Raw genomic sequence first — 21457 nt, 5'->3', positions numbered from 1 at the left:
ATGTATGAAGAAGAATGAGAAAGTGAAAAGACTTAAAGGAGTACAAGACGAAGAAGAAGAATGAGGAAGTAAAAAGACTGATGTAGTGTTTATCGAAAAAAAAAGACTGATGTAGTGAAAGAGTGATACTCTGCTTATAGTTACAGTTCAACCATGCCACGAACAAATGTATAAAGGAGAATGAGAAAATAAAGATACTGAAAAGAGTGCGAGAAGAAGAAATAAAATAGGAGAGTGATACATTATTTAAAATTACGGTTCACTATTGCATAGACACACGTGCACATGTAAGAAGAAGAATGTGAGAGTGAAAAAGACGGATATGAGTACGAGCAAGAATAGAATAATATAATAAGGGGTATTGAGAACAAATAATGATAATCTTAATTGATATCGGCCTTCTCAATTACCTTTGTGCTTATCCAAAACAAAACAAGACAAAATGCAAAACGTCTTCCCTCTATAGTACTATAAAATAAATCAATGTATCCAACGGTTGAAATAGATATTATGAATCCATTCTTTCTTCTCAACATAGTGTGGTGTCAATGTTTGTAAAGAAATGGGAGCATTTATTGACGTCAAAACCATGAAAGCCTCGACTATCATGCTCAATTTCACCACCCGGTGTGTAAGTTTTGAACTAATGTATGATATCGATCTATCTAGCAAAACATTAACGAACCCAAAACTATCTAAAATATAACTTGATTGATGCATTATCCATTAGTTTGGGACACCCTGTCGCAATTAACTTGTTTATAATAACATCATTAAGGTATTGAATGGCCTTGTTAACAACAAATTTACTTCCAAAAAGTTTCACATGAGGGATATCAATTCTTGCCATCCAATGTTGTCAAAAATTTTAGGCAAAAGTACTAGACTAAGACTTTTGGTTAAAAGATTTGCCCAGTTAAACCATATTTCATATATTTTACCAAACTAATGCAGTCAAACACGTACCTGATTGGTAAAGGATCATTCCTGCACCATTATAGCCACATTAGCCATCCACATCAGTCCCGTATCATTTTGGTACATGACTCCCTAAAGCCATGTTGGCAGTCCCGCACCTGACCGGTACGAAACTAGTGGAACATAGCTTTTGTACGTGACTTTTTTCTAGTAACCCGTCACACATCCCCCCTCTCATTCACTCGTTTTATTTCATCGTTCTTATCCTTCTCTCTAAAATTATGTTTCTCTCTCTAATTTTTTTTTCTTTGCCTTCTCTCTACAATTTGTGATTTTCACCAATACATGTAAGTATTCTATCCTTGGTCATTTATTATTTAAATTAATTTGTATGTCATTTATGAAACCTTATGATATAAGCCTATTTTATGTTATAGTATTTAAGATTATAATTTGGTGAATTAATTTAATATTTTTTTTGGAGGTTACAAGGAATTGAACACAACACCCTTCACTATCCACACTCCTAACACACACACCCCACACCACTAGGCTAACCCTAGTGGTTTAATTTAATTTAATATTTTTAGTATGTTAATTGGCCTTTATTTGGGGTATTATATATGATAATTAGGTATTGTATGTATGTTTCAAACACTATGGTAGTAGCCATTTTAATGTTATAGTTAATTAATGTTAAATGATCCTAGGAAGGCTTTTTATAATTTACGGGATGATTACTTAAATATGCGTATTTTTTATTTTAAATATTATAAAATAATTATGACTTGGTGATTAAAGAATGAACGTTGATATTTAAAAAATAGTAATTATGATTTTTTGCAAACTTTTATTAGTTAAATGGTTGGTCAGCATTTTTGCATTGACCTTGGACCTAGAGAGTGAGGCGTACTTGTTCCCAACTAATATTCTAAGAAAAACATCAACGTCATCATTATCAAATATATCAAACCCTACATATTTGTTGTTTTCATTTGGGACTGTACTCATCACTGAAGATACTATTTGATTTTGTTGGAGCTTCAACTTTCAATGGATCTTCTCCTTTAAATCTTCAACTGTTAAGAATAATGGGCCCAAGATGAAGAGAAGAGCTGGAGCTCCTGCCTGGGCCAAAGACTATGTGGTTTAGACAGTCCAATAAAGAATATTACTGTTTGTAGTTTTTATGCTTTAATTCCAGTTGATAAAATACACTACTGTTATTTGTATTGGGCCACTTGGTTTGAGTGGTCACTGCTGATAGTATGACTCATGTGTGAGTCATTGCAAGGTGTCTATTGCTTACTTTCTGTTAGCACATTGTTAGGGAACGTGGCTTATATGCCGATTAGGTGTCACAATGAAAAGCACTAGAATATACAGAAACTTTTCAATTGATTTTCTCTGATCTCTTTGGTTCTTCTATTTCTGCATTGAAATATCGATTTAGGATCCGCTATCCTAACATTGGTGCTTTCATCTCCTTGGACCTCAATCAGATTTCACCATGCGCGTTCAAGACCTAGCAGATGAAGTTAGCGCGTTCCAATCGCGTGTTGATCGTGTCTTGGAAGACATGCAGGCTCGAGTTGAGCAACGTTTCAATGAACATCAAAATCAGTTCATCAGTCTTACTGCTCAGATCCAAGAGATTCGCGCTACAGTGGTTGGGGCAACTTTTCGACCACATGGTATGCATGGAGGTTCTGGTACTGATTCCGCGGGAACTTCGCATCCGCGTGTTGGTGTTGATGATCCTCGTTTTTTGCTGAAGTCCATTCGGATGGAGTTACCGGCTTTCAATGGCACTGATCCGAATAGCTGGATTTTTCGTACCGAATTATTTTTCGGATTGCAACAGGTACCTGCTGCTCTTCAGGTCCGTTTGGCTGGCATGCGTATGGAGGGTTTGGCTGGACCTTGGTTCCAGTGGTTATTCAACGGGGGTTCCATTCAGTCCTGGGAAAATTTGAAGGTGGCCATTCGTCAGCGTTTTGGGGGAACTGCATATACGGATCTAAGAGGTGTGCTTTCAAAACTCACTCAGGAGGGGAATTTGAATGAGTATATCAAGAACTTTGAAGCTCTCATCAATCAGGTCACTGAGTTCTCTGATGAGGTGCTTATGAGTTTTTTTGTATCTGGCTTATTACCTGATCTTCGCAGGGCAATTCAGCTCCATTCACCTACATCACTCCATCAGGCTATGCAGCTGGCCATCACTTATGATGCTCATTTTGTGGAGCTTCGTTCCTCTTTTCAATCTCCTGGAGAAAAAAAGACTTTTACTAAAAGTTCTTATACTGTGGACCAACCTAAATCAGTGCCTTCCATCCTGCCCAGCCTGAAACTAGTGTTTCCAGCTTTGCCTTCTAATGTCCCCTATAAGAAGTTAAGTAATGAGGAATTAATGAAGAAGAGGGAGTTAGGTTTATGCTATACGTGTGATGAAAAGTGGAATTCTCGCCACAAGTGTAAGTCCAAGTTGTTCTTAATGGTGGGAGATTGGGATGATGGTGTTGAGGAGTCTGAAGAACATATTGTTTGGCAACCAGGATTGGCACAAGAGGTGCCTCAAGAAGCTGCCTTACACTCTCTGAAGGGTGATAAAAATCCCAGAGCTCTCCAATTCCGGGTGGATTTTCATGGTAAGCTCACTCCTATCCTGGTGGATTCTGGAAGTTCTCATAACTTCATCCAAAAGCAATTGGTTGAGGAGGTTGGTTTACCATCCGTGAAGGTTCCTAGGATGAGGGTGTTTTTGGGAAATGGGGAGTTTCTAATTTGTGATCGAAAATGTATGAATGTTCCATTGCTTATTCAGGGGTATTCGTTTGCGGTAGATTTGTGGATTATTGAGCTTTCTGGTTTTGGTATCATCTTAGGCATTTCATGGCTAAGTCAAATTGGTAGGGTGCTGCATGATTACTCTGATTTGTCTATGGAATTTATGACCAAGGAAGGAAGGGTGGTGTTACAGGGTGAAACTACTTGTAAAGCTGTGGTCCCTGTTGATGAACATTGTTTGCATATAAAGGCTGAGGATGGGAAGGAGGGGACTGCCATTTTACCCGAATTGTTGGCATTGAAACAACAAGTTCCTTTGTCGATTTGGAACATCTTGGTGCAATTCCAGCCTGTTTTTCAGTTTCCAAGGGGACTGCCACCTCCTAGGGGATGTGACCATGCCATCCATTTGGTAGAGGGCGCACGGCCAGTTAATGTTCGGCATTACAGATATGGCCATCATCAAAAGGATGAGATAGAGAGTCAAGTTTCTGAATTGCTGGCTACTGGTCTAATTAAGGAAAGTCGTAGTCCTTTCTCTTCACCTGTGTTGCTTGTTAAAAAGCAAGATAATTCGTGGAGAATGTGTATTGACTATCGGGCTTTGAACAACATTACCATTCGGGACCGTTTTCCCATACCTACCATTGATGAGTTGCTCGATGAGCTGCAGGGAGCAAGGATCTTTACTAAGTTGGACCTAAGGAGTGGTTACCACCAGATTTTATTAGTTCCGGAAGATACTTCCAAGACTGCATTTCGGACTCATGATGGGCATTATGAGTTTTTGGTGATGCCCTTTGGGTTAACCAATGCCCCTTCCACATTCCAGGAAGCCATGAACCATTTGTTTCGGCCTTATCTTAGGAAGTTTATTATAGTGTTTTTTGATGATATCCTCATCTATAGTAGATCTATGGAGGAACATTATAATCATCTGGTATTAACTCTGACTTGCTTGCAGGATAACTTGTTTATGGTGAAACTAAGTAAGTGTGGGTTTGCATTGGCTGAAGTGGATTATTTAGGCCATTTAGTTTCTGGAGAGGGTGTGAGGGCTGATCCCAAGAAGATTGCTGCCATGCAACAATGGCCTCAGCCGAAGACAATTAAGCAGTTGAGAGGATTTATTGGTCTCACAGGATACTATAGAAGATTCATCCGAAATTATGCAGCATTAGCTTCACCTTTGACTGATTTGATGAAGAAGGATGCCTTTATTTGGAATGATGAAGCTGCCACGGCTTTTGCAGCCTTAAAGGAGGTGATGTCCACTACTCCTGTACTGGCCCTGCCAGATTTCTCCTTACCTTTTATAGTAGAGACTGACGCTTCAGCAGTGGGAGTTGGGGCTGTTCTCCACCAGTTGGATCATCCCATTGCTTTCTTTAGCAAAAAGTTGGGACCAAGAATGAGGGTAGCATCCACGTATGTTAGGGAGTTGTATGCTTTGACTGAAGCTGTTAAGAAGGGCGTCACTACTTGCTTGGCTCTAAATTCACCATTCGTACAGATCACAGAAGTTTGAAGGAGCTTTTAACTCAAACTGTACAAACAGTGGAGCAGCAAAAATATGCTTGCAAATTAATGGGGTATGATTTCTACATTGAATACAAGCCAGGGGCAGCCAATATTGTTGCGGATTCCTTGTCCAGATGTAGTGAGGAGGAGCACACAGGTATTACTCTGGCTTTAATTTCAGAAGCTGTTTTCTCTTTGATTGATCAAATCCGAGAAGAAAATAGGACTGATGCTGAATTGCTCAATATTCGGCTGAAATTGCACCAGAATGAGTTGTTGGATCTTGATATCTTTGATATAGATGGTATTCTATATCATAAAAATAGATATCTTTTGGGAACAAATTCTGCCTTGAAGGATATGATTTTGCAGGAAGCACATTCAACCTTAATTGGTGGGCATGCTGGAATTGCTAGGACTTTTTTGAGGTTATCTGCCTCCTTCCATTGGAAAGGCATGCGTAAGGATGTCCATGACTTTGTCAAGTGTTGTTCAACTTGTCAAATGATTAAGACTTCAACCTCGCCACCTGCTGGGTTGCTTCAACCACTACCTATACCTGAAGGGGTATTCGAAGATTTAAGCATGGATTTTATTACAGGGCTGCCCATATCCAAGGGGTTTTCTGTTATATTGGTGGTGGTGGACCGTTTAACTAAGTTTGCTCATTTTGGTGCCTTAGCCAACCCTTATACAGCTGCAAAGGTGGCTTCTCTTTTTTGTGACATGATAGTCAAATTGCATGGTTTCCCAAGGACTTTTGTTTCTGACAGAGACTCAGTATTTTTTAGCCATTTCTGATCACAGCTATTCAAGTACAGTGGCACCATCTTAAGAACCAGCACCGCTTACCATCCACAGTCAGATGGGCAATCAGAAGTCACTAATCGATACTTGGAGCAATATTTGAGAGCTTTCTGCCATGAGGAGAACCATAAATGGGCAATGTTTTTAGGATGGGCTGAGTATCATTATAATACTGCTGCCCATTCAGCCATTGGAATGACTCCCTTCCAGGCCCTTTATGGTAAGGCTCCAACCATGATTCCACCCTATCTTAGAGGTACTGTTCAGGTTGAGGCTGTTGATGTTACATTGAGCCACAGAGATGAGTTGCTTCGGTTTCTCAAAGAGCATTTACATAGTGCTCAGAACCGGATGAAGGTCCAATCTGATAAGCATAGGAAAGATGTGACCCTGTCTGTTGGTGATTTGGTGTTAGTTAAGTTGCAGCCTTACAGGCAACTAACCTTGGCTAACAGAAAATGTCAAAAGCTTGCGATGAGGTATTTCGGACCATTTCCTATCACTAGGATCTTGAGTCCTGTAGCTTATCAAGTGGGATTACCGGAAGGATGTCGAATTCATTCCTCTTTTCACATCTCTGTTCTCAAGCCATTCAAGGGTGCATGTACTGCAGCTGCTCTAACTTTGCCCGAAATCAGTCATGGTAACAATCCTATTCAAGTTCCTTTGTCTGCCTTGATGATTCACTTGCAAGGGGATAAGAGACAATGGTTAATTCAGTGGGCACTTTCCCTTCCTGAAGATGCAACCTGGGAAGATGAGGATGATATCACTATGTATTATCCAGATTTCGTGTTGCCTGTTATGAACCTTGAGGACAAGGTTCCTGTGGAAGAAGAGAGCAATGTTATGAATGATGGGCCCAAGATGAAGAGAAGAGCTGGAGCTCCTGCCTGGGCCAAAGACTATGTGGTTTAGACAGCCCAATAAAGAATATTACTGTTTGTAGTTTTTATGCTTTAATTCCAGTTGATAAAATACACTACTGTTATTTGTATTGGGCCACTTGGTTTGAGTGGTTACTGCTGATAGTATGACTCATGTGTGAGTCATTGCAAGGTGTCTATTGCTTACTTTCTGTTAGCACATTGTTAGGGAACGTGGCTTATATGCCCGATTAGGTGTCACAATGAAAAGCACTAGAATATACAGAAACTTTTCAATTGATTTTCTCTGATCTCTTTGGTTCTTCTATTTCTGCATTGAAATATCGATTTAGGATCCGCTATCCTAACATCAACAGACTTGCCTCAGACAATATACGTTGCTCTTTTTCCCCTTCGAAAGTCAAATTGCCCGCACCTACAATTTTAGAACCATTATAATATACAAATGGACAAAATTGATCTATTGCAGTAGTGTTATTATGCAAATAAAACCAAAAAATAGAGGGTAGTTTAGGGCTCAAAATAAGGATGGGATATACAAGATGATATGGTAGAGAGTAAGTTTGAAAATAATAGAATACAAAATGAGAGTGATAAATAATGAAAGTAGGTGAGTGTAAAAACAACGCAAATATCAAACACAGAAAGGAGGAAGGTGAGAATCTGACATTGGGATGTGATTTTCATAGCTGAGAGGATTTATATAGAGGGTTTGGTGTTGGTTTGGTAGGATGGATGGCCAGGATTGGGGCAAGTGGCATTATCCTTTAAGTCACACACCTGAGTGGTGCAAGACCAGCACTAAACACATACAGTGTCAATACGAGACTAGTCCCGTACAGATCAGGTGCGTGACTAGTCCCATACTGAGATTGTACATGTTCAGTGTGGTCAGGCTAACATGGACTGATATAGAGTCATGTGCCAAAATGATGCAGGACTAACGCATATGGATGATGTGGCTACTAGTCCCATACTATAATGGTGAGGGACTGATACCGTACCAATTAGTACGTGCTTGATTGCATTAGTTTGGCTGCAAAACATATGAAATGTGGTTTAACTCGATAAATCCTTTATCCAAAAGTCTTATATCGGTGCTTTTGCCAAAAATTTATGATTTATCCTATGAAAGTTATCGTCTACTAGATATACATTAGAATATGTTACATTATGTGTCTAAGATTACATTACAAAAACATATGTACTTTAAATTTTAAACATGCAAGTTAAAATTATACAATGACAAAATATTTTCAACCCTCAAAAAATATTATTATTTTTTAAAAAAGATAAAGTCTAATTTAAGAACACTTTAATTTAGAAAAATCATAATTTAAGGAAAAAAACAAAATACTTTCATATTATTTCTCACAGTTACAACTTAAATAGAGTTCTCCAAGGTGCTATTTACCAAAAAAAAAAAAAAAAGAGTTCTCCAAGGTGCTTTGCAAAACAATTTACTACATACAAATTTATGATAAAACTGTTTTTTTTTGTCAAAGACGCTGAATATTAATTTATAGTTAGCATATTAAAAATGAAAAATACAATTGCTACTCCCTTAATTAATGTTTTCAAAATTGTATTTACATTTCTTTAATTTTGAGACATTTGGAAGTAATAACCATAACCTATTTGTTCGTATTAAATACCTAAACTTAAAAGATTTATCGGGCTTACCAAAAAAATATATTTTTTTTTTGTACAAAAAAAAAAATTCGGAAGAGAGAAAACGGAGTAATATTAATATATATTGAGATTTGAAAAATCTAATAAATCCATTTTGCCCTAAGCACTCAATTGTTCCATTGACGAAGGAGATAGTGGTTTACTGCACTTTCCTGAAGTTTCATTGCCTTCATTTTTTTTTTCACCGAGTTTTAAGGTTATAGGTTATAATTGTGAGATTATTTTGTAATGGTGAACTGCAAAGCATAGACACATTGTTCCTTAATCTTGATGTGTCTTAAGCTATAATGCACCCATATTTGAAAAAAATTGAAGTATTATATGTGATACTTTTCGATACTCCGACACTCCAATACACATTGCAGAAACTCACGAAAAAGTTTAAAGATTATGTTATTTTGCATTTTTAGTTTTAACAATTAGATTGGTCAGATTATGTTTATCATATTTTATTGAGTTTAATATAAATATTTAAGATATCTGATATATTTTTTTGAAAAATTAATTAGTATTATAAATTTAGTTTTATTTTTTTAATTATTAAATATTAAATATAATATATATTATATAATTAAAAATATTATTCAATATCAAAATATATCTTAATATATTAAAATTTAATATTTTTTAAAATTAATATATAAAGTATCGTATCCAATATCGATACCGATGAAACATGAGTCTTTAATGTCGAGCACGCTTCCAACACTATACTTACAGGTCCGACTTTGCCTGTCAAAATATTTAGTTTTGATTCTCAATATAAATTTTGTTGTCATATCACTCATATTATCATGTCAAATAGTCATATATGTATGCGTGCTTCATAGCTACTGGTTAGGTAAAATGTCCCATTTCAGATTTTAATCTGTGTCTGTGATATTTCAAGTAAGATTCTTCTTGAGGTGATGTTATGACCAAACTGTTTAATTTTTGCTTGATGGATCTGGCCAAAACTTAAGGGAATCGAAAGTGTATAAATAAACGTAGGTATAAATGTTTGTATTTTAAAATGATATAATTTATGTCATTTTATTTTTATAAAAATATGATATTTATATTTTTTTTTTAAAAATTCACTCTCTATTCTCATAATTTATTTATTTTTCTGACTTAAAATAATATAATTTTATATTTTTTAACGTGAGGCAGTTTTTCATTAATGAATGAATTCTACAACTCAACTCTTTCTAAAACAACGTCTCAAGCATCTAAGTGACTAAGTATATAACAATCTTATTACGTTCTCCAATCCAAGTCCTACCCACCCTCTGTTCGTCTACAAATTCTTGTCATGGCTCAGGACTACTGAAGCATCTTGATCAGTAGAAGCTTACAGAGAGTAACGTCAGGACCCATTTCTTTCTCCACTAAGGTCGGCTGAGGAAGTTGACCATGTTCAAGCACGTGATTGAGTTTTTTCTTCATTTATTGTATGTATTTATTAATTTTTTCAAGGAGTAAGTTAATTGTAATTCAATGGTAGAGATTAATTTTCGAAAATGGCTGAGACCCTTCTATTTAAATAAAAAATAAAAAATCATGTAATTAATTAAGTCACATGACTAGTTTTTCATGTTAGAATTTTTTTTTTAAATTATTGTGGGTTTCAATTAATCATAATTTTCCTTGTTTTAATAAAAATGGACGAAATCATGATCCATTTGGAGATGTATTATATATGCCCGCTTGATTAAGTGATCCTTTTATTTAAATTTGAATATTGTAACACTGATTAGTGTGTGTAATAATATATGTCTAATTCATATACCCATAATGGGAAAAGAACTAAGATTAATAAGTTTAGTTAGGTTTGATTTGAACTCACAATATGTTTGAAGCAATGGCTCCACAACTTGCCCCAGTTATGAACAGAGAGTAATGTGAACTGTCGAAGAAGATTGTCCTCCTTCAACCTTTGTAGGAATATTAGAGTAAGTATGATATCCTTTGAGCTATCAAGAAGCATGTGTCTTTAACATAAGAGAAAAGTGTTTGTCATTTTAAATTACATAACTTATATCCTTTCACTCTCATAAAGAGGTGGGACCCACATCATTATTTTTTTCTGTCCACTCTCTCTCTTCATTTATCTATCTCTTTCTCTCACTTAAAATGACACAACTTTACATCCTTTAAAATGATATACATTTTTCCCTTAACATAAACCTAAAATTGTAGTGTTGTAATTTTTTATAATCTTATTTTATAATTACTGAAATAAAATAGATCGATTCTCTCATATTTTGCTCTAATGTGATAATATCATGTGAAAATTTTAAGTTATTTATTTATAAATAAATGATCACAGTTTTTATGATAATTAAGCTCGTAAAATCAGAAAGTAGAAATTGTCACTTTAATTATTCGTTTTTTTATGATAAATTCTAATATGATAATGTAATGTGAAATAATTAAATTATTCGTTTATAAATTAACGATTGTAACTTAAATGATAAATTCGTAAAACCAGAAAATAGAAACTATCACTTTAACTGTTTATCATTATTTTATGAATGAATGACATAATTAATTATATAAAAATAAAACATGAAAAGATTTTATTCCCCGCAAAAGATAGTGAGACATTAAATTCGTGTCTCATCCAAAAAGGAAATATTAAATGCATCTAAAGTTGAAACGCTACTAGTTATGGAACGATGATGAGACTATTAATGAAGTCTACATCGGCGTGAGCAATATGTTTACAAAAAATCACATCAATCCGTGATATATTCACACATTGATTATACTATTAATTATTGCTTGAAAGATTCATCGCATATTTATTTTCATTGTTAACACTTTGAGATAATTGAAAATCATTTACTTACAGAGTCCAATTTAATTATTTGCATGCTCTTTAAAAGCTGCAGCATTACTCAGCGAAACAATTATTAAATTATGTCATACTTATATTAGATAATAACAATTAGAGATATGTTATTTTACCTATCTTTTTTTCTACCTATTTTTGCCTATCACTTTAAAAAATTATTAGATTAGAATCTTAATTAACAGTTATCTCTTTCTCTCCTCTTTAAATTCTGATTTAATGGTGTTGAAGAGTACTGGTATGCAAAGATAGGAAAAAAAAGAAGGTAAAATAACATATCCTTGACAATTATTATATAGTTGGATTATTACCTTTTAATAAGCCTGGGAATTTCTACACACAAGCAACCAACATTGATCAGCTCTCTTTTATATTTTGTTACGTTTAAAATGTAAAACTAGATAAATCACATCTCAAGCCTTTTAAATACAATATATATATATATATATATATATATATATATATATGGCAGGATTCTTTGACGCCAAATCCTAACCGTTAATTTACATCAATTAACAGTTATAATTTCTGTCAATCAAATCTATTAATTAATTATTAATTCTAATAAATGATAATCGTTGATTGACGGAAATTAACGGTTAGGAGTTGGTGTTAAATTTTAAAATTTTATGCCAGTATCAAAGGATCATATCTCATATATATATATATATATATATATATATATATATATATATATGGGATTTACATTTCTGCAACTGTTGTACGTGCAACAATCAAATACTTGTCATATATATATTTGAAAGCATTAAATGCGGGGAATCATAACCATACAAATGATGAAAGCATTAAATGTAGAGAATCATAACCATACACCTGTCATTGTTGTTCGTAAAGTGACTGCAGAAATGATTTTACCTATATATAGGTAAAATGATTTCTTCAGCTGCTGGACATGCAGCAGTAAGTCTTACATCGTTGATTGGTTATGATTCCCTGCATTTATTGCTTTCACCCATCTTTATATGATTATGATTTCCCAAATTTATTTGTTGGACGTCAAGCGGCTGGAGAAAAGTAAAGCCTATATATATATATAGGGTCAGGATCATTTCACACCAGTGTAAGTTACACTCTCAATCTTGACCATTGAGATCACTTAAGGGCTCTAATTTTTTTAGTAATGTGAGGCATTGAATACAAGTGGATCAATGCTCAAGATTGAGTGTAAAACTTCTAACTCTTACACTGGTGTAAGAGTATCCTGCCTCATATATATATATATATATATATATATATATATATATATGGGATATGATCAACTTACACCGGTGTAAGAATAATAAATCGTACACCAAATCTTAACAATTGATTTCCGTGCATCTACTGGTTGAGATCTATTAGAAATTAAAAATTAATTAATGAGTGAGACTTAATAAATTTTAACCGTTAGATGCAACAAATCAATGGTTACGATTTAGTGTAAGACTTATTATTCTTACACCGATGTAAGATGATCTTGTCCCTATATATATATATATATATATATATATATATATATATATATATATATATATATATGAGGTAGGATCTTTTGACACCTCATCTGAGAGCCGTTAGATTAAAAAAAGATCAACGACTCTGATTTGTAAGCATATGACACCATTGATCTCTTTTGATCTAACGGCTATCAGATGAGGTGTTAAATTTCAAATTTGACACTGGTGTCAAAGGATCCTAGCTCACACACACACATATATGTGTGTGTGTGTGTGTGTGAGAGAGAGAGAGAGAGAGAGAGAGAGAGAGAGAGATGGATTTTGACTCCAGAGTAAGACTTACATGTGTTACTTTTCATTTTAATCGTTGATTTTCGTTCATCTAACCGTTATAATTTAGAAAATCATACTAATTAATTAATTATTAACTACACTACAAATGAAAACTGTTAATTCCCGTCCATCAACTGGTGAGATAGGGAATAAGACTTTTAAGTCTTACTCTGGAGTCAAAAGAACTCTTCCCATTTATATATAAGGGTAGGATATTTTTATATCGGTATACGTATAAAAAGTCTAATCCTCAATTTTGATCATTGATTTATTTGTATCTAATGGTTCATATAACTAAAAAATTAAAGTCGTATATAAGTGAGATTAACGATCAAAATTAAAAATGTAAATTATATCTGTTTACAAAAGAAAAAAGTTCAAATTATATCTATGTAAAATGATCTAACCATATATATTATATAGAGAGAGATAAGCAAGGAGACTTTGGATCATATGCATATAAAAGAATCAAACGAAAAGGAAATAATAACCTCCGAAGTCAAAACAACTCCTAATGTTTAGTTCACCTAATTTATTATCATTTGTGAAAGTCACACACACACATATAGATATGATGTTTGAGGTTAACTTGAGATAACATGGTTGAGTGGAAGTTTAGGTAGGAAAGATTAAGGCTAAAGCTATCACGTCTCTTTTTCTTAAAAAGAGAAAGGCACCAATAAGATGCAAGAAAGTTGCAATTATGTATGTGTCGGTTGCAAAACATCAAATGAAGGATTAAGTTGGTTCATTGTTTACTTCTTAATTTTAAAAAAAAAAAAAAAAAAAAATCATACTATCGGGTAGGGAGCTAAAGGCTATTAATCACAAACATTGAGCTTAATGATGTATAGCACTTTATCCCTTGTAGAAAGAGAAAAGTTTTGAAAATGTTGCCTTTGTGTTGGTTTACTTATTTTCAATTTGTGTGAAGTGTAAACCTTAAGTCACACTGATCGATCGGATCCGTGGAAATTTCAAAATGGTCCCCCATATACTCATTGTTCCCATACTCTATTTGGTTCATTCTAATTGATGCCTACATTACATACAACACGGACAATATGAGAAAGAGAGAGGGAAAGAAAAAGCATGAAAGGGTCATCCAACCGAATTTTTAAAAGCCCCTTGAGATATATAGAAACTCTCGCTAGAGTGTCTGCATGTGGTGGCGTGAGCGTGATATTATTAAATTCGTTTCAACATTAGGACCACATGCATACATCTTTCTCCTTGTTTTACTTTTCATCTTCTAATGCTTTATGGTTTCCCGTCCCTAATTCAATTCAATTGTGGAGTTACCAAAATGGTCAATGGCGAATAACCACAGTCCTTCCATGATTAAATATTGGCCAACTTTCTCCAAATTTCCCCTATGAAACTTATTAGTGCTATCCTTTTCATGCAAAATTTTCCACAAAATTAAATACATTCTCCCTCCCAAAGGAAAAAAGGTAGAACAATTTATGCTTTTTTAAAAGGATTAACGTTATGATGATATTATATTATCTCGATCAGTTTAATTAATTTGCTATTTTTCTTTCTCTTTTATATCGATAAATTAAACTTCTCTTCTTGGGATTTCAAAAATTGAAAAATGTTAAACATATATACCTGGTTTTTAAGCAGTAAATATATGTATATCTGTAAGTGTATTGTAATACGCTACCCAAAAAAAGATAAAAATACAAAGAAAGATAAATAGAGACAGTGATCTATCTTCACCATATGAGACAAAAAAGATGACACTGGAATCAGGAAAACTAGCTATTCAGAACCAGAGATGGTCCAAATGTAGCCTAATTAAAAAAAAAACGTACAAAAGTGGGAGACCAAAAACAAAAAAAGGGAACCATATACTTTTATTATCCCTTTGCTAGCTATACGTTTGCTATCTTCCCATCACTCTTTTCTGTACAAAAGCTAGCCTCAACTTTGAAGAGAAGAGGAAGAACGAGATAAGGTGTATATATGTACTCAGCTGAAGAATCAAAGAAGAATAGATAGATGAAGATTATAAGCTACTACGTTCTGTGGAGGAAAGCTCATATATACTTATATCTACATATACATATAGTCAGTCTACTCGTCATGCACCTGCAGCAGTTGAAGCTGCCAGCATGATCTGTTCTTACCTTCTAATTAATGGCAAGAACAGATCATGTGGGAGCTTCACCTGTTGAATGGAAGCATACAAACCCTAAATGGATTTTGTGATTTACAACAAGGTTTTCATTCAGTATCACATAACCCTAGAAAAGGTTCTTCAATTATTCCTTAATTAGCTCTATATATATATATATACGTATGTGTACTATTTCATTGTTGCTTTTCCTCTCTTCCATTTTTTCACACTAATATATATATATATATATATATATATATATATATATATATGCATGCTTTCTGGATGGATGAATTGCTGTATTCTTCTGTTGGCTAAATCTGGAGATTAGCATTCATGTTGCTTGATTCTTGCAGAAAGAAAGAGAGGGAAAGTTTAGAAATAGATGGTGGCATATGTTCATGATTCGAGTGACAGAAACGCGTGCGGTATGTCCTCCTACCTTGGGGTTGGGGACAGTGGTTTTCAATGATTTTTGTAAGTCATCTAAAACTTTTTTCTTTTCACTTTTTCAGTTGCATATGCATTAGATACAGATCTACAAAAAACTGAATATAAATATATGCACAATCAGACATTGGATTAATTGTTCCTCTTCTATATATATATATATCTATCTCTTATACCTCACCCACTTTCAATCCATCAATTAATACAGATCCTTGTCTCATAGATGCTTGTACTGACAATTAAAGGCATAGCATTGTGCTTGGAGAGCTTTTCCGCACTTGTGGTATCGCACCACTCAACTGTAAACTGGATTATTCGAGTAATCGATGAATTGGTATAGAAATTAAAAAAAAAAAAAAAAATTTATTGTCTTTCTTTTCTACTGAGTTGATTATATTATGGAAATCATTAGTGCAGGATGGTATGAAAACTGCATGTGTATAATTCACATATGAGCAGAGCAGACCATCAATTAATTTATTCCTTATAGTCCTTACTTACCATTGTATAAGAATTATTGAATAAGAGGGTTAGCATCTTCGATCCATAGTTTAATTTGCTTGAAAATTTTGAATTACATACCATACTCTGCTAACTAGATTTGATGAAAATTATCTGAAACCTTCGGGATGAAGATTTGTTCGGGAAACGAAATGGAAAGAAGCATGTATCACATGTCTTTTCATTCTCAATTTGATTTTTGACCTCAATGTTATTTTCCAAAAGAAGGCCACCTGAACTACACTTTTTGAGCATTTTGAATGAAAGAAAGGCACTTGAGTCCAATCTGGGTGGTTAGATAGTAGAAAAAAAGCTCAAGACAACTGTAGGAAGAGCAGTATAGTTGTAGCAATTGGTTAAAGCTAGGTAGCGGTATAGTACTTTTAAGGTTACTCTCTGTATATATCCTCACACAAAATGCACGGTTTCGATCTTGATTTCACTTTCACGTGATATATGCAAATTAAATTTATTATTTAAATAATTTTATCTCTTACCTGCACATAAAAGTGTTTGTAGTCCAAGTTTTTTTTTTTTTCTCTCTTTTCTTCAAATGCCCCACACTCTTTAATATATGTGTAGGAGATAAAATTTATTTTCTATAATATGAGAAATAATATTCTCTTAAATTATTTACCAAAAAAATTACTACTTAAACTTGGAGAATGATCCGTTTACAAAAAATTTTTACAATTTTTTGCAAATTACCCTATGTACTTTCGAAAGTATATAGTGTAACCTAATGTATTTTCAGAAATACATAATATAATTTGTAAGAGTTTGTAAATAAAAAAATTGTAAATATAACTCTCTCCTTTAAATTAACTGGGTAAATAAGTGAAATAAGAATACAAGTTAAGCAGCCAAAGCCTCGTAGTTCCGAAAAAATTTAATATGGTCGAGGACTTTGATTATCCCTCCACTAAGAATATGACACTTGAATCAACAACAAAAAATCATTTGTTTCTCTTCTCTCTTCCCGGCGTGTCCTCTCTTTTTTTCTGCTCGTCCCACCAATTCAAAAGTGATCCGGAGCACTAAATTCTTGCTCCATAGTTCCACAGCCAAACATCAATTATTCTTTTGTGCAATTCATATGGGCCAAACATGTAGATATACATGTAAATTTTATAAAGTAAATAAATAAGTAAAATACTATATATATCTGGTAGAAATTAAATTTACTATTTTAATACTATCTTATTGACTGACTTGCATTTCTAGTACTTATCTTCCAAGTTCCATTTGACCAGGGCTACAACGAGATTAATATCATTAATTATAGACAATAAATAGTGAGACACTGCTCCAATTTTCTTCAACCTTATTCCCAAAAATTGACTCTATCCTGCTCCGGCAAATTGCCGGGATTACCTAATAGATGACGTTAAGCACATGGTATGAGGAGGGTTTTTTGTCAATTTTTGTTTTGTTTTTTCTTCAAAGTTTGGTTAATGGGCATGGGAGACGTGACTCATTTTTCTTTCATACTCCCATTAGGATGAGCTCATCTTAAAGAAGCTTTTTCAGTTCGAAGCTCTATAATATTTATCTAAACTTCACACTCGGTAGGACCTTATAATTTATAAATATTCCAGTGCAAATATATTCACAAACACTTTTTATATAAAAACTTCATAATTGGGATAATTAATATGTTTCATTTCCTCTTTATTTTTTGTTTGGTGTAAAGAAAATTAAAGTTATACTGTATTTTAGGATTAATTATTTAGAATAATATTTTTAAGCTTTTCAAGATAGTTGAAAAAAAAAATTATTTCTCTAAAAAAAAATCAAACAAATTAAACATGAACTTAATATTTATAGGTCCTATTTTAAGTCTGCATAATTTCTGAGTATATTGACTGTAGCTCCTGTAACAAGAGATGTCGATAATATATATATATATATATATATGAAAAAAAATATTTTTCCTTTTAAATGACAGTTATTTTAGTCTTTTAATTTTTTTCACCGTGATTTCTATTTCTCTCGTTATAAAATATAGTAATTTTGATTAAAATAACAGAATTTTATGTCATTTAAAAGGACAAATATTAATATATATATATATATATATATATATATATATATATATATTAAGTAAAATATTAACAACACGTTATTTGACATTCTCTTTCTAATTTTATTATATTAGCACTTGTTCGATGCACAAATAACAAAAAATAATAATTTTAAAGTTTTCACATGAAAAATATGATTAAATTCATAACTTTCTTAGTACTGCTTTATTTTTTATCACATTTTTCATAGTATAAAAAATGCACTCCTTAATAGTGGATTTATGTCCTGTAAAAATTCAAATGAAATAGATGTATACTAAAATTGAGCATACACACTTAAATATTTACTTTAATTTTATGTAAAAAAGAAAATCAAAATTGATTGCTTTACTTAAAGTTCAAGTCTAAATATATATTAATACAGGAAGGGTTATATTTACAAACTTTTTGTTTACAAACTACACTATGTACTCTCGGAAGTACACTAGATTACACTATATATTTTCGGGAGTATATAGTGTAATTTGCAAAAATTTATAAAAAAAGTTTGTAAACAGATCCTTCCCCTATTAATAAAAGGAAAAAGTATTTCTACAACCATTTTAGATAACATTATCTATAACTACCATTTTTCAACAAAGTCTGACCAGTAAGACGTAGTTATAACAATAAAGTCATTTTTTTTTCTCTCCTCATACATTGTCGGATGACGTGGCAGAGAGAAAATACAATTTTTATGTTGTATTGATCAGACTTAGTTAAAAAGAGATAGTTGTAGACAATGGCTGTAGAAATATTTAGTCCTTAGGGCATGTTTGAATCCATATACTACAAGTCCAAATACATTTATTTGAAAAGAAATTATTCAATTTCTATTTTACTCTTGGAAAATTTTATTTAAATGTCTTGTATAACAATAATTTAATTCTAATTACCCTTTCTTTTTCAAAGTTGTATAAATTTCATTATGACTATAATCTACTAGAGAAGTTTATTGCCTTTTCATTTAATAATGATATTTAAATGTAAATTCTGAAGATTACTATAATTTAAATTTTGACATTAATATATATGTAAAAATAGGTATTGAGGACGCGTGTCAATGACTTTTTTAATTTCTTCAAGAAATTATTTTTTTTAAAAATACTTTTCACTTAATATGTGTAGTGTATATATGTTTAGATGAAGCTTTTGAATAAAAAATTAAAAATAAGAGAAAAGGCTAAAATAGTATTTATTTATTTTTAAGCAAATATTTCTGATTTTTTTTAAAAAAATAAAAATATAATTTTTACCTAGAATTATTTTTTAAATATTGATCCAAAGGCAAAACATTTATGGCTTATGAAAAAGGTCTTTTAAAAAAATAATGCCTAATTTTGTTTCCCTGGATAATATGTTTAAGACTTTAATATTTTTAGAGTGAATGTAGATAACTTATTTGCATTCGCTGCAAAAAAAAAAAAAAAAAAAAAAAAAAAACGAACCCTGTGTTTGAAAGTTTGATGATAATTTTAATGCTGAGCACATGGACAGCAGCCATGGTAGTTGGCTGTCCATTTTCATAGTCACTTGTCGGAAGATTTGGAGCCGGAGGAACATGCTGAATCATGGTGAAGTGGTGCCTCCGATTGGGAGTAAAGTAGATATTATTTTAAAATTTATTTCTGATCTTGATACTGCTATTACAAATCAAAAGAACTATAATCTTGCTCCTCTTGTCAGCAACGTTACTGTTTCATGGACTTTTCCTGAAGAAGGTTTTGTGAAGGTGAATACGGATGGTGCTTCCCGTGGTAATCCTGGTATGGCAGCCTGTGGAGGTGTAATTAGGAGTTCACAAGGTATTTGGCTGGATGGTTTTGCCTATAAGTTGGGATTTTGCTCTTCTTATAAAAGTTGAACTATGGGGTATTCTGAGAGGTTTGGAGAGGGCTTGGGGCAATGGTTACAGGAAAATTATTTTAGAAAGTGATTCGCTGTTGGCAATCACTGTGCTCACCAAAAGTGGTGCAGCAGTCTGTGAGGTGCAATTGGTCTCTCGTATACGGACGTGGCTTGGAAGGGATTGGCATGTTCAACTTCATCACAACTTCAGGGAAGGCAACTCATGCGCTGACTGGTTAGCTAATTTTATTTTGGATTCCTTTGAGCAAGCTAAGCAGAGTTTCTTTAGTCATCCACCGCTTGGTGTTCAGCATTTATACCTTGGTGATTTAGCTTCGGTAGGCAGGGAGTGTATTGTAGCTCTTCCTGAGTAGTTTTTTCTGTTTTTCTCTTGTTCTGTGTGGCTTTTAGCCCCTTTGTTTATGAAAAAAAAAAAAAGTTAATTTTGAAGAAGAAGTGAACTTAAAGGTGAGATCTAACATAAAACTTACAAACAAAAAACTTATTTTATATAATAGTATCAATAATAATTAATTACATTTAAAAAATTGAAATTAAATTATATATTTTATCTATAAATAATTTCTTATTTTAATATAGAATGCGTAACATTTTCATTTGATTTATTCAATCGACATTAAAAATTAATTGCCATGCAAACTTAATTGATTGTGTCATAATTTTATAAAAATGAGACCTTTCCAAAACTAGGATTTCTTAATTGTCATTTAACTCTTTTATTCGTAACAAATTTCATAAGATAAAATTAAATGTAATCATAAAAATTCTTCATTTTTTAAGTTTTTCAATTAAGGACAATATCTTCCATTTTAAATAATAAACATTAATAGCAGAAATTAATAATGACGAAGAGAAATAAGACTTGCATGTGATTCTAACCACTCGAATCGGATCAGACTAGTTGAGTAATCAATTAACCGAGGGATGATATCTATAAAAAAAATAAAGTTTACAACAAAAGAATAAGAAAATTAAATGTATATATATTTTATTTAATAACAAAATAATGTGTTGAAAAAGGAAATCCCTAATCAACCAAAAAATTAACTTTATTTTTTCTTCCTTATTTTTGAAATATATTTTATTATATTAATTTTTTTAATTTTCTCTCTCTAAGTTTTTCTTAATTTATATGGGCAAGTATTTCATTAGATTTATAATTAATATACTATTAATTGCATTAAATTTCTTAGGAACTAAAATTGGGT

The 21457-nt window shown here is 32.6% G+C and overlaps 2 protein-coding genes and 1 long non-coding RNA gene across 3 annotated transcripts; all 3 read left to right on the top strand.

Annotated features, from left to right (window-relative positions):
* Positions 1 to 2428: 2428 nt before the first annotated feature.
* On the top strand, positions 2429 to 5236 carry LOC133284906 (uncharacterized). Its single transcript, XM_061482041.1, has one exon. The coding sequence runs from the start codon at positions 2429 to 2431 to the stop codon at positions 5234 to 5236; it is 2808 nt and encodes a 935-aa protein (XP_061338025.1).
* Positions 5237 to 15075: 9839 nt separating this feature from the next.
* On the top strand, positions 15076 to 16299 carry LOC133284933 (uncharacterized). Its single transcript, XR_009747947.1, has 3 exons — positions 15076 to 15502; positions 15723 to 15843; positions 16025 to 16299. It is a non-coding gene; the product is annotated as an uncharacterized LOC133284933 (long non-coding RNA).
* Positions 16300 to 19869: 3570 nt separating this feature from the next.
* Positions 19870 to 20602, top strand: LOC133284905 (uncharacterized). Its single transcript, XM_061482040.1, has 2 exons — positions 19870 to 20185; positions 20265 to 20602. Exons 1-2 carry the CDS (start codon positions 19870 to 19872, stop codon positions 20600 to 20602), a joined length of 654 nt encoding a protein of 217 aa, XP_061338024.1.
* Positions 20603 to 21457: the final 855 nt, after the last annotated feature.

The sequence above is a fragment of the Gastrolobium bilobum genome, unplaced genomic scaffold (genome assembly GCF_033153095.1).
Source record: "Gastrolobium bilobum isolate Gb01-03AN ecotype WA unplaced genomic scaffold, APGP_CSIRO_Gbil_v1 utg15403, whole genome shotgun sequence".
NCBI classification, from domain to species: Eukaryota; Viridiplantae; Streptophyta; class Magnoliopsida; order Fabales; family Fabaceae; genus Gastrolobium; species Gastrolobium bilobum.
The sequence above is the reverse complement of the archived record's forward strand: the minus strand, read 5'-3'. Positions and strand labels throughout refer to the sequence as shown.